Source organism: Petromyzon marinus, chromosome 45 (genome assembly GCF_048934315.1).
Source record: "Petromyzon marinus isolate PM22_M1 ecotype Great Lakes invasive population chromosome 45, UKy_Petmar_22M1.pri1.0, whole genome shotgun sequence".
Lineage (NCBI taxonomy): Eukaryota > Metazoa > Chordata > Hyperoartia > Petromyzontiformes > Petromyzontidae > Petromyzon > Petromyzon marinus.
Window position 1 is genome coordinate 1,717,828 of NC_133711.1, and position 14,369 is coordinate 1,732,196.

A 14,369-nucleotide genomic window follows, 5' to 3' on the forward strand; every position below is an offset into this window, starting at 1 on the left:
GTGGAGAGGGCTCCGTCGTGTAGAGGGCGTGCCCTCGCCAACAACGCGTGGCTGCGAGTGTTGGGGGCCGTCCATGAATGACGTCACGCACCGGGGGGGGGGGGGGCGGGGGTCAGACATTTGTGACGATGTGTGACGAGGTTGGGGGGGGGGGTTCAGAAATGTGACGTCACGTTAAAATGCGCAACTTTAAATAAATATAGACAACACGTTCTACTTAATTAAATAGACTTTTTAATAAATGTTTTCTCCTACAACATCAGAGTGCAGCGCCACATTAAATACGCACTATTATGGCAATGGTTTAAAGCGAATTGAAGCATGGTTTTTTTTTGGGGGGGGGGGCAGAGCTTTGTGACGTCATATTTGAGGGGGGGTCTGACTTTTTGTCACGCCGTGTGACGAAGGGGGGGGGGGTAAAAAATCGTCCAAAATCGCGTGACGTCATTTATGGGCGGCCCTTAACGATCGCGAACGCCCCAGCCAATCGAAACTAGCACTCCAATGATAATTAGGATGCAGCCATTGCTAAGATGAGTGATCGTGCCGACGCAGTCTCAAATAACAATGTTATCGGTATAAACCAGCAGTGCCCTGGCACGGGGTGGAGCGGTGGGGCAAGTGGTTAGCGCATCGCGCCTCGACCCTGTGTGAACCCGAGTTCGATTCCCGCACAGAGATGTAACAACATCAGTGGCGAGTGGGTTTCTGAACCGACTCTGGGCACTCACTCCCTTCACCGAACCGCAGTGACCAGCATGGTGAAGCAGGATGCTGTGAATTCTAGATTTAAAGCTTTCGTGACTGCAAGGATCCATATTCTTTGGTTCTATTCGGTAAAGTCACGTAGGTAAAAAAATAAAACAACAAAAATCACGACGTTTCGGCCACAACACAAGCGTCCTCGAGACAGCCTGATCCCTTCACCTGATGAAGGCCGCTTGTGTTGTGGCCGAAACGTCGTGATTTTTCTTGTTTTATTTTTTACCTACGTGACTTTACCGAATAGAACCAAAGAGTATGGATGATGTGCTCAAGCCACCCCGATAGCGACACGCCGTGGGATAGTCTTCATCCAGCAGTGGATTGACCCCGGGATGCGAGTTGTTTTGCGTAAACCGTAACTGCCTGTGGCCATTCCGGATTGAGTTTGTCACGTGGTTTGTGGAGTATTTTTTTCTTTTCAAAATCCCAGTTGCCGAGCACAGGCCCATCCAAGCGCCACGAGGCCAGCAACAAACAGCACGATTAGAGTGGTAATAGATGAGAGTTAAGACGTTTGTTGAATTTCAGCGAGGCAGTTGATATACTTGACTCACGCGTGTAAACGGGCCTGGTGTTTCACTACCCACGGAGCGCTGTGCGATGGACACTCCTGGGACGCCGGGTCTCCCCAAGTCGTGTGACGTCACAATGGAACCACGTGCGCGCGGGCACGGGGCGCGCGCACTGCGGGAGGCCCAGCGCCTGTACACGGAAACGATTTCATCGCTCCATCTCCTCTCGGCCGCGTTCCGTTCCTTGGGCGACACCGAGGCTGGGTTCACACAGAGCGGTGTTCTTCACTCATTTTCCAAGGGGGGCCACTTTTGCCGATAATAATACATCAGTGTGAGGGCCGCTACAGATTTGAAACCATTGTTGGGTTTGACAGCAGCACGATTATGGGGGGGGGGGGGGGGTCACTCTGTGTATTGTCGGGGGCCATACTCATAAAGACCACCAGGGGCTTGCAATGACACGCACGGTTTTTTAGGCTTTCGTTTAGTGAGCGCGATCGATCACACGTCTCGCTCTCCGCTCACGCGTTCACACCACCGAATTGGAGCTTCCTGGCGTCACGGCGGCGTGCTGGGGTGCTCAGGGCCCAGACACGACGGTTCGATATTTTCCACGGCCCAAGAAAGCGCGGTGTCCAGTGACGGATTAAGCTAGTGTGGGGCCTGGAGCATATGTTATAAAGGGGCCCTAAATAAAAAAGAATATGAAAACACAAATGTTTAACTTGCATAGTAAAGTAAATGTATTTTTTCATTTGCTATACAGACGGAAAATACGACAAATCGCTAACCTTAAACACCCAGTCGTTCATAAAAGTTGAAGGCGGTATAGTACTATAGTAATAGAGCAAGTGCAGAATCACTGAACGAAAATTGATAGCGTGAAAGCATTAGGCATGGGGCCCATAGCATTTGTAGATACTTTTGTTACGTGGACAATCCGGCACCGTCGGTGTCCACCGCGAAGTGGACAATGACGTTACAAAGTAGGCGAATGCTGGTGTCAAATTATGACCCCAAACCATAACAAGATTTTGATTTAAAGCTTTCGTGACTGCAGGGATTCATATTCTTGGTTCTTTCGGTAAAGTCACGTAGAAGGGAAACAATATTTTTTTTATTATTTCATTGTTTCCCTTGTACGTGACTTTACCGAAAGAACCAAGAATACATAACTTGATTGTCAACGGTACAATGATTACACGGGAGGCCTGTAGGTCAGTGTAAGATGGCTCCGCTACTGGGCCACTGATTGCAAGTAATGGGCTCGTCCACCTAAAAATGTAAGATCCCCAAAATAGAAATCAAGATGTTGTCTCGTCTCGTTTCCACGGAGTTCTCACAATTTAAATTATATCCTAATCTAACCGATTGAGCATTCTAAATTTCTATTGAACCGAAAAAATACTTCTCTATGGATTGGATACCCCTCAATCTCAGGCATGTCGCGGTACAGAACTCTATAATGCCCACCGAGTCGCAGGGCTTTAACAGAAGTTTCATTATATCACACGCTTTGCGGGTGCCGCGGTGGTGAGATGTTAACTACCTCACCCACCCAGTATATAGGTCGTGGCTTCGATCCCGACCCTGACGCCTGTATATTTAGAGTTTGCATGTCTCTCTCCCTGGAGTCGCGTGGATTTTTGTCCAGGTCCTCCGGGGTTTCCCTCTACATTTAGAAAAATGCGTTTAAGAGTTTTGGCTGCAATAAATGTCCACGTTATAAGCCACTTTGTTGAGCTATCATTTGTGGCCAGGTCGCTTCTGAGAAAAAAAAACTATAAAGCTCAGTTGGCCTTACCTGGTAAAAGAAAAGAAAAAAGTGTATAAATTGCGTTAAAAAATAACGTGCATTCCAATAATAATAATACACTGCGCGTGGCACGTTATATTGTGCACATGTACAGAGTCATGCCCCCACAGCGCGTGGGGCGTTGTCGAAGTACGCTGTGTGGAGTGGACGCCTACATCCCTAAGATGTCTTCCGATGTAGACGGAGGCTGCCGTGTGTCAGCACAGTGGCTTGGCATTCCAAGTGTCTCATCCAAGCGGACCGGTACACGCTTGCACGGAGGACACTGAATCGGAATGGGTGTATGCACAATTAAATGCCATTCAAATTCCACAGTCATTTCAAGTAAAGGCAATTTTTTTTAGTTTATTGGACATTTCAGCACCCAAACCTTGTGGCTTTATTTTTTTAACAATGCACTTCATATAGCCGTGTAATTTCACTTTTGCGTTCAGGCCAGCAAGGGGGGTAGCGAGCTCTGTGCACGGGAGGAGCACCGAGGGGTCTTCGCGACGCCACGGCCCCGTCACGCCGAGCCGCGGGCCGTGGCGCTTCAGCCTGGACGTCGTCGCGAGCGGCTCCGCGCGGCCACGTGGGGGGTGCTGCCCCCTTCGGACCTTCAGCGGCTCTGCTGTGACCTCACCGCACAGGCCCTCCCGCTGACACTCTCGCGGGACTGCACGCTTCTATCAGACGGCAAAAAAACACATAGGTCCACGTACTCGGGAGTCAATTGTAGAGCGTTCGCGGTAATGTGGAATGGCAAACTCCGGCCGGGTTTTGCACTGCGGTTAGAGCGAACGCCTTCGCGATCGCAAAGCTGCGAGTTTCAATGCTAAATCTGGGGTCGACTCGCCCCGCTATCCCGCCAAGGTTGAGAACGCGAGCGCCACATTGCGCGCACCTGTACGTTGAACTTCTCTCGCACCGTACGTAGCCAACCGTGGCTCATCGGTGGTGCGGGGGAAGGACAACCAAACTTAAAACACACTGTGGGGAATCGACAGTGGTCGTGCTGCGTAGCAAAATTTCCACCGCCGGCCCGGCAGGGCTGCCGCACTTTGCAGCGCAGCCTCGCAGGGCGGGCCAAAGACACGCACAAGCGGGCGACATCCCTGCAACACGAACGGGCGCCCGCTCTGCGGGGGCCGTCCTTTTGCGAGGGCCATCCTTCCCCCTTTGAGGTCGTGGCACGGAGCGGTGAGCCAGGGCACAAGGCGGGACCCGTGAGCGGCCAACTCGTGACATCGAGGCTGCCAACGAGACGCGATTCTCGCTTGACCTTGGCCATGGCCGTGTTGTGACGGACATTAATAGCCGCTGACCCCCACAACCAGCAGCGTCCACGGATCGATGGGGTGCAGTGTCTATGAGCGAACGAGCTCTTCGGCTGTGACACCACTGAGCACGCGAAGCACTCCGCTCAGTCGAGAATTTGCCTTCATTTAATCCTGCACTGTGTAGTATATAAGTAAAAAAAAAACACACACAATGCAACAAGCTGGCAGGCCAGTCTCCTAAGTGAGGACGTTCTTGGTGATCACCGTCGCCGGTTATGTAAAATGAAATGGAATCGACGCGCCGCTTTGTTCCGTTGGAGTGGCGCCCGCCGTGGCGACGACAAGACCTCGCGCCCGTGACACTTTCACACCGCGGGCGGCGAGTTCGTTAACCAACACCACGCACGTTCTTTATTTTGTCGCTTACTTCTTGCAATATTTATCCAATTGAAGAAAAAAAACGTATCTCCATCTCCAGCCGTATCTCTTATGAAATATAATGCGTTGACAGGTGTTGTTTGTTGACAATTTGGGTCACCCTGTGCACCATGATAGACAAACAGAAACAACATCGTAGGCATCACAGGTCGATCGAGCAATCGCTTCCAAAGCCCCTGGCAGAAGCAACTGCCACCAGCATTGCATGGTTTGATGGCGGTTTTTTAAATCACCAAACCTCTCGTGGGAACTTGTGCTGTCGCGTATGCGATACGGCTTGTTGGGGCGGTTTCCACAGCCGACTTACAAAATTCACTCCTGTAATTATTTGGCAATGGTAAACATTGCATGAATCCCGGTCCGTGGATCGTTTAGTTTTCTGAAGGACGCATGGATCAATAGTAATGTGGTGGGTCTTTCGGCACTGCTTCAGCACAAGCTCTGGAAGCTCAATGCTGGTGCGTGCAGTCGTGGCCACATTATATCTGGTGACGCTGCTGCTGCTGATGCTGCTGCGTTGGCAGTGGTGCACACGCGCAAATAATAAAACGACGCAACGCATTAGTCAAGAAACACCGTGGCCTTAAAAAGAGAAAAATGTAAAATAATAATCTTTAAAAGTATACATTGTCGCTGGTGCACAGCACACAGAGAGGCGAGAGGCGGAGCGATCTCCACGTCTGGCCTCTCTCTGTGTGTGCTGCGGAGGCCACGGCCGTTCACCGCGAGCGCGTTGCCTTTTTTTTTCTGTTACGAGTAGCGGCAGTGTGACGCAGGGTGTGTAAAGATCCGATTCCGCGGGCCATTTTAAGCCATTCCACCAAAGATCCACGCGGTGAGCGTGACGTCACAAGGGGATCCCACTCCAACGGCTCAACGCCAATCTGTTCTTGACGCGTGCACACTATCTTTCTGTAATAATCATCCAAAGGCATTTTTATTTTAAAAAACTCAAACTGGTTTTCGTCTAGGCTTCAGAATATACACAAACAACACAAAAAGATGAACAGAACATTTGCGCTTTGCTCAACACAATTGCACACATACAAGCTTCAGAACACCTGGATGCACACCAGCTACACTTGCAGCGGGAAGCATGTTCTCTGGCACGCAGCGCTGAGGCATTTGTATCAAACTGCTACGCACACTCCAATGTGTGTTCCGGTTTGTACTTTGCGTCGCTCAGCGCGATGTCTGACGCGTACGCTCCGCGTGCTCTGTGGGCCCCTTCAGAAACTGAAGTTAAGAAGCTCAACGTCAGACACCGTGTCGAAAAAGACGCTAAAGACGCGGCCTTCACAATGGTGCGCGCTCTCAATGAGGCCTACTCCAGACAGCATTTGCCTCCGCGAGCCTACAAACGAGGGCAAAGGATGTGATCGCGTGCTAAATATATTTTAAAGTAAATTTACAACAGCTTTAAAATCGGCATCACGTCGCAGGACGCGCATTACCAACCTTGGTGAAAGTCTACGGGGAAACGGTAACGTCGCTTGACCTTCGGTGGGCGGCAAAGAGCGGCTGCCGTACCGAAGAAATGGGTGTCGAGGCTACGTTTGGGAGTCTGGAAATCGGCGTCAATGGTAGAGTGCGTGGCTGCGGCAATCGAGCGTGCACCCCGCGGCAACCGCAGACGCCTCGCAGGTGTCGGGGGAGAACACGTCGGAGCCGTGACGAATAACACACCTGGGCACTGGACTTGCACCCAAGCGTACGAGAACGAGTTATGGCGTCGCTTAACGATTATCCTGACAAAACACCTCGGCCTTGTGGCCTCAATCTAGCAATTGTTTAAACCCGCCGGGAGCGGTTCGTGCGACGCACGTGACGAACCCCTCGCGCGTCGACAACGCATAAGTGGCCTCCCTGGCGTCGCTCTGTCCACATCGGCGTTTGGAAGTGAGATTTCCTCGTCCATGCTGCTGGACGCTACATTCGTGGCTGCACAACCGACCCTGGAGGATGTGGGGGTTTGTTTTTCCATAGAAATCAAACGTTTGAAATCCAGGTGCCAGCAATTGAAATATGCTTCCAAGTCGCTCATGCAGACAGAACGCTCTGAGGCGTTGACTCCATGGTTGTCCACTCTCCCATTAGGCGCATTGGGATCCTATGATGGAATGCACATTATAAATTTGAATTATTATTACCCCCCCTCTCTTCCTCTTCATCAATGCCATTTCCTTCCAGTTGCCATCCCAATGAATTCATAAGCATGTTATGATGTGTTGCTCTAAATAAATGCATCTCTTTAATTTCCTAACCCCGAATCGTTCATCCGCACGACACCAGACTGCGCATGAAACAGACAGCTCCAAGTTTGACATCTTACAAAAACAAAAGCAATGCCGGAAACGACGCTCGGCCACATCTACGATACATCGTCGCATTTCCTCATTGCCCTGCGGCACCTCGCTCATCACGATTGTGGGCCCCCTTCGTAGCGAAGCCTATAAAGCGACAGCATTACGGGAGAACGTCCTAAAACACCGCTGATCCAGAGAGCGTGTATGCCCACACGTGCCCATCCCAGCTGGGAATACGGCAATTTTAAATGTTAAGATAGTACAACAACTATAAGCATCCGCATTAAAGATCGTCGGTGCTGTGCAGTCCTGATGCCTCGCTGCCACAATTGTCCCCAAGCACGATATTCAGAAGCGCATTCCCTGTTGACAGCGAGGCCTGAGCCAGGCTATGGAGCAGGCTAGGGGGGTTCACTCTGCTCGGCTGGTCAGGGGCCGTGGGCCTTTCCCCCGTAACGCTGCGTGGCCGCCGCGTACGTGGCGGCGGGGCGCTTTTCCCGGGGCCTGCACACGTTTCGGTGACGAATGCGCAGGGGATGCAAAGCTTTGATTACGTGATCGGTGCCACACGAGCCTGAGATAAGCACGGCTAAATAGAGACAGAAAAATCTATCCGTAAACACAGAGACCAAAGCCCTAGTTTTTAACAGACAACACGTATTAATGAGTACAGTAGAGATTTAATTTCGACTAGCAAATGCCAATGCACATTCAAACGAGGATATAAATGGCACAAGGTACCCCGTTACCAACGAGTTAATCAAATACGCGCTACCTCGGCAGAAATCACACGCGCTGGGCGCGCCGCGCACGCACAAACCTTCCTCCGCACACACAGTAAGTCGGCCGGCGTTTTCATGCAGAGCGAGGTTGGTCTTCCTTCTTATAACGGACGCCCCAGGGAGAGTAAATGTCGGTGGCTCCGTGTGCGTGCGAGCGAGCGAGCGAGCAGGCTGCCAGGGAGAGGTGCGCTCACGGCCCTGCGAACACAACGACGAGGACAACAATGGCAGGGGCAGCGACGTCACAAAACGTCACAACGCCATTGAGTGGCGGTGACCCAACGACCCCGCAAGCTCTTGCTTGGTTTTAGCCGTCAGGTTTTTGGGGCACGGCGTACGTCGAGGCCGGGTGGATCGTGGGGAGGGGTGCAAGGGTGGAACACCGCTGAGCTCCCTGGGTTCAGATCCGAGCCGCCGCCCGTGACCAACACGAACCTTTCGAGTATGGCGAGTTTGGTAACCCTCACCGATAATTGCCAAATATTTATTCATTGGTTTCGCTGAATTGTGTCAACTCCGGATGAAACCACAGCACGGCGGCCGACGTAACAAAAGCGAAAGAAAGCTTTAATGTGACATCCAGTGACGTGGCAATCGGGCACGCGGTTCACGTCCGTTGGGCCTGTGCCCACTCGCCGCGATAGAAACGATGACAACGACGACAACGACAAAGAGCAGAAGCGGTGACCGCGAAGCAGCGGCACAACGATGTAGGGTGGGAGGATGAGCTATGCAAGATCCACGATTGTGGGCCCCCTTCCTTTCTCACGACTCAATTTTTACTGAAATAGCTACGGATGTTTTTTTTTTTTTACCCGTATAGCAATAATACGTAGGGCCACACCTGTATATTAGTTTAAGTAGCTGCACCGTGTATTGGGTTGAGAAGAAGACGGCCTCACGGTGACGGTGTTCGTGAAAGGATTCAGCGGGACGATACTCACAATTAAGTTGTCACGCGTCGTGCTTTCATGCTGCACGTCAGCAAAAAAAGTCCTGGTCTCCAGCAACAAACACCAGCAGCAGCGCCGCTATATTTGTAAAAATGTATGGTTCATTGTTGGAATATATTTAAATAAATAAAACATATTTCTTTTGTTTGTTTTTTTTGTTTATCTGTTGATTCGGGGCCCTCTCGTGGCCGACTGGGCCCCTATGCGTCGCTTACCGCTGCCGCATACCCCCCACCCACCCACCCCACAGAGCGGAGGGTTGGGACCGCGCGAGACTTTTGGGCCACACCGGGGCGCCTTCACCCACCCCAGGTCGACAGGAGCCCGATGGCGAGCAGCGCCAGGACGCTGAGGGGCGCCAGCCCCACCGCCCCGCACTCCATCTTGCCCTTAGGGCACAGGCACACCAGCACCGGCACGTTGGTGTGGTTGTTCTGGGGCGGATTTCCCGAGTCCGAGGCCACCACGGGCAGGAGGTGGCGGCCCTTCTTGAGCGTCTGCAGGAGCCGCACCTCGGTGTGCGTGCCTGCCGCGCGCCCCCGTTGGGGTAGGGGAATGGGCGGAGAAGACGCAATCCAGCGTTAGCCCAGTGGTGACCCATTGCCTGTGTGTTGTAGTTACTAGCCCAGTAGTCACCCATTGCCTGTGTGGTGTAGTTACTAGCCCAGTAGTCACCCATTGCCTGCGTGGTGTAGTGGCTAGCCCAGTAGTCACCCATTGCCTGCGTGGTGTAGTGGCTAGCCCAGTAGTCACCCATTGCCTGTGTGGTATAGTTACTAGCCCAGTAGTCACCCATTGCCTGCGTGGTATAGTGGCTAGCCCAGTAGTCACCCATTGCCTGTGTGGTGTAGTTACTAGCCCAGTAGTCACCCATTGCCTGTGTGGTGTAGTTACTAGCCCAGTAGTCACCCATTGCCTGTGTGGTGTAGTGGCTAGCCCAGTAGTCACCCATTGCCTGTGTGGTGTAGTTACTAGCCCAGTAGTCACCCAATGCCTGTGTGGTGTAGTGGTTAGCCCAGTAGCCACCCATTGCCTGTGTGGTGTAGTGGTTAGCCCAGTAGTCACCCATTGCCTGGGTGGTGTAGTGGCTAGCCCAGTAGTCACCCATTGTCTGTGTGGTGTAGTTACTAACCCAGTAGTCACCCATTGCCTGTGTGGTGCAGTGGCTAGCCCAGTAGTCACCCATTGCCTGTGTGGTATAGTTACTAGCCCAGTAGTCACCCATTGCCTGTGTGGTATAGTTATTATCCCAGTAGTCACCCATTGCCTTTGTGGTGTAGTGGCTAGCCCAGTAGTCACCCAATGCCTGAGTGGTGTAGTTACTAGCCCAGTAGTCACCCATTGTCTGTGTGGTGTAGTTACTAACCCAGTAGTCACCCATTGCCTGGGTGGTATAGTGGCTAGCCCAGTAGTCACCCATTGCCTGTGTGGTGTAGTTACTAGCCCAGGAGTCACCCAATGCCTGTGTGGTGTAGTGGCTAGCCCAGTAGTCACCCATTGCCTGTGTGGTGTAGTGGCTAGCCCAGTAGTCACCCATTGCCTGGGTGGTGTAGTGGCTAGCCCAGTAGTCACCCATTGCCTGTGTGGTATCGTTACTAGCCGAGTAGTCACCCATTGCCTGTGTGGTGTAGTTACTAGCCCAGTAGTCACCCATTGCCTGGGTGGTATAGTGGCTAGCCCAGTAGTCACCCATTGCCTGTGTGGTGTAGTTACTAACCCAGTAGTCACCCATTGCCTGTGTGGTATAGTGACTAGCCCAGTAGTCACCCATTGCCTGTGTGTTGTAGTTACTAGCCCAGTAGTCACCCATTGCCTGCGTGGTGTAGTGGCTGGCCCAGTAGTCACCCATTGCCTGTGTGGTATAGTTACTAGCCCAGTAGTCACCCATTGCCTGTGTGGTGTAGTTACTAGCCCAGTAGTCACACATTGCCTGTGTGGTGTAGTGGCTAGCCCAGTAGTCACCCATTGCCTGTGTGGTGTAGTGGTTAGCCCAGTAGTCACCCATTGCCTGGGTGGTGTAGTGGCTAGCCCAGTAGTCACCCATTGCCTGTGTGGTATCGTTACTAGCCGAGTAGTCACCCATTGCCTGTGTGGTGTAGTTACTAGCCCAGTAGTCACCCATTGCCTGGGTGGTATAGTGGCTAGCCCAGTAGTCACCCATTGCCTGTGTGGTGTAGTTACTAACCCAGTAGTCACCCATTGCCTGTGTGGTATAGTGACTAGCCCAGTAGTCACCCATTGCCTGTGTGTTGTAGTTACTAGCCCAGTAGTCACCCATTGCCTGCGTGGTGTAGTGGCTGGCCCAGTAGTCACCCATTGCCTGTGTGGTATAGTTACTAGCCCAGTAGTCACCCATTGCCTGTGTGGTGTAGTTACTAGCCCAGTAGTCACACATTGCCTTTGTGGTGTAGTGGCTAGCCCAGTAGTCACCCAATGCCTGTGTGGTGTAGTTACTAGCCCAGTAGTCACCCAATGCCTGTGTGGTGTAGTGGTTAGCCCAATAGTCACCCATTGCCTGTGTGGTGTAGTGGCTAGCCCAGTAGTCACCCATTGCCTGAGTGGTGTAGTTACTAGCCCAGTAGTCACCCATTGCCTGTGTGGTGTAGTTACTAGCCCAGTAGTCACCCATTGTCTGTGTGGTGTAGTTACTAGCCCAGTAGTCACCCATTGCGTGTGTGGTATAGTTACTAGCCCAGTAGTCACCCATTGCCTGTGTGGTGTAGTTACTAGCCCAGTAGTCACCCATTGCCTGGGTGGTGTAGTTACTAGCCCAGTAGTCACCCATTGCCTGTGTGTTGTAGTTACTAGCCCAGTAGTCACCCATTGCCTGGGTGGTGTAGTTACTAGCCCAGTAGTCACCCATTGCCTGTGTGGTGTAGTGGCTAGCCCAGTAGTCACCCATTGCCTGTGTGGTATAGTGGCTAGCCCAGTAGTCACCCATTGCCTGTGTGGTGTAGTTACTAGCCCAGTAGTCACCCATTGCCTGCGTGGTGTAGTGGCTGGCCCAGTAGTCACCCATTGCCTGTGTGGTATAGTTACTAGCCCAGTAGTCACCCATTGCCTGTGTGGTGTAGTTACTAGCCCAGTAGTCACACATTGCCTTTGTGGTGTAGTGGCTAGCCCAGTAGTCACCCAATGCCTGTGTGGTGTAGTTACTAGCCCAGTAGTCACCCAATGCCTGTGTGGTGTAGTGGTTAGCCCAATAGTCACCCATTGCCTGTGTGGTGTAGTGGCTAGCCCAGTAGTCACCCATTGCCTGAGTGGTGTAGTTACTAGCCCAGTAGTCACCCATTGCCTGTGTGGTGTAGTTACTAGCCCAGTAGTCACCCATTGTCTGTGTGGTGTAGTTACTAGCCCAGTAGTCACCCATTGCGTGTGTGGTATAGTTACTAGCCCAGTAGTCACCCATTGCCTGTGTGGTGTAGTTACTAGCCCAGTAGTCACCCATTGCCTGGGTGGTGTAGTTACTAGCCCAGTAGTCACCCATTGCCTGTGTGTTGTAGTTACTAGCCCAGTAGTCACCCATTGCCTGGGTGGTGTAGTTACTAGCCCAGTAGTCACCCATTGCCTGTGTGGTGTAGTGGCTAGCCCAGTAGTCACCCATTGCCTGTGTGGTATAGTGGCTAGCCCAGTAGTCACCCATTGCCTGTGTGGTGTAGTTACTAGCCCAGTAGTCACCCATTGCCTGTATGGTCATTTGTGAGACAAGCAGCATCCACCGGTAATTCAGAATCAGAATCTTTGTTATATCCTGGAGAAATCCGATGAGCTATGAAGCTCTTTTTCACAGATGTCCTATTGCGTCTTCAGTGAATGAGTGCTGTTTTATCAATAGATGCTGTTTATTCACGTGTGGGGTTTTTTCTACCTTAAGTAAGTTCTGTTTTTAAAAATGAAATAATCGTTTACAGAAGTAAATTACATTACAGAAATATTTGATCTAAATAAAAAAAATCCTTAACCTGTATTCATGTACGTCTCACAAACCCTCTGGGGTACTTCCCGACAAGGTATAAAGCTGCAATTTGGTACATCTTTTAGGACACAAACAACAGGGAATTTATGAAAATCCGAGATTTTTCATTTTAAGGCCCCCAAATCTCGATTTCAATTTCTCCATAAAGATGTTTGTGCGTGCCATTCAGAAACCGTTCAAAATATAAGATTGCATTTTTTCGTTTGATAGAGCAAATTAAATGAACGTGAGAACCATCGTTGCATTTTACGATCTTCAAATCTGAAGAATTCTAAAACGTAGGTCGCTCACCGTTGACCTTGGTGAGCCTCCAGGTCTTGTCGAGCCCCATGGGCGACTTGGGCAGCGCGATGAGGAAGGGCTCGCCGTTGGGCGCCAGGTCAAGGTCCCGGGCCCAGAGCATGCCGAGCGGCGGGGACGAGGCGTTGCGCGGCCCCGCGCACACGCGCAGGTCGGCCGGCATCACGTGCGGCGCGTTGTCGTTCTCGTCCAGCAGCGTGATCACCAGTGTCGCCGTGCCTGTCGCCGGCGGGACTCCTGCACCCGCCATCAAACGCTCTGAGGCTCAAAACCGCGCGCTTAACTTAAACTAAACTATTTTTTATTACACCAGGTAAGGCCCACTGAGCTACGTGGCTCTTTTTCAGAAGCGACCTGGCCGCAGACTCGACGAAGTGGCTTATCACGAGGAAATATATCGCAGCCAATTACTCTAACCGAATGTTGATTCTAAATGTGGTGGGAAAAACCGGATGCCCTGGAGGATAATCCACGCGAGACACACAAACTCCAAATATGCAGTAGGCATCGTCATGGTTGGGATCGAACCCACGACCTCCTGTTTACCAGGTGAGGTGGTTAACATTCCACACCCTCAACTCGAGCAGGCTCTGGGCGAGGCCTTGGCCACACTGGGGATTGCCGAGAGCCGAGCCTGAGCTGGCCGTGACCGAGCAGCTGGAGCATCGTTGAAAGCGACCAAGCGGCTCGGGGCCTGGCTGAGCCGATCCACAGCCGAGCCACGACTGAGCCAACGGCCCTGAGACTCGCGGACTCCGAGATAAATAAGCGCTGCGATATGCGCGATGCGCACGCCGTGGGTGGCACGTTCATCCAGCATCGGATTGAAAAAGGGCCGTTGACGAAGAAGAACTCTTCGTGTGACGAGGACTCGGCTGTGGGCGAGGGAGCTCCTAGGCCGTGATCCCACGGTGGGCCCATGGGCCCTCTTCCACGCTGGGAAATTTGAACTTGTGAAAATAAAGATGGCAAATCATGGATTTCTGACCGCACACAAACTCAGCTTAAGGTGTATGGAGATCTGTAGCCTGTGGCACAGGGGGCTCGTATTGTACGGCCCTTCGCTCATCCACTGATGGAAGGCTTCCACTATGCCAGACCAATTAATGGTGGTTGCTGGGCTATGTTTCACTACTCTGGTCAGTGCTTTTTGGTGAAGTCGGGGGGAGGGGTAGGCCCGGTTGAGGTGTCACTCATCTTGATTTAAAGCTTTCGTGACTGCAGGGATTCATATGCTTGGTTCTTTCGGTAAAGTCACG

The 14,369-nt window shown here is 51.9% G+C and overlaps 1 protein-coding gene across 1 annotated transcript in view; it reads right to left on the reverse strand.

Moving 5' to 3' along the window:
• Positions 1-3,421: 3,421 nt before the first annotated feature.
• The window catches only part of LOC116952187 (cadherin-13-like), a 69,858-nt gene continuing 58,910 nt past the window's right edge, over positions 3,422-14,369 (reverse strand). Inside the window, exons 11-13 of the mRNA XM_032971317.2 lie at positions 13,102-13,347; positions 9,142-9,360; positions 3,422-8,079 (exon numbers count right to left, since the gene is read on the reverse strand). Of these exons, the coding sequence (XP_032827208.1) occupies positions 8,072-8,079; positions 9,142-9,360; positions 13,102-13,347 (473 nt within the window). The 3' untranslated portion in view covers positions 3,422-8,071. The remainder of the gene's footprint in view (positions 8,080-9,141; positions 9,361-13,101; positions 13,348-14,369) is intronic.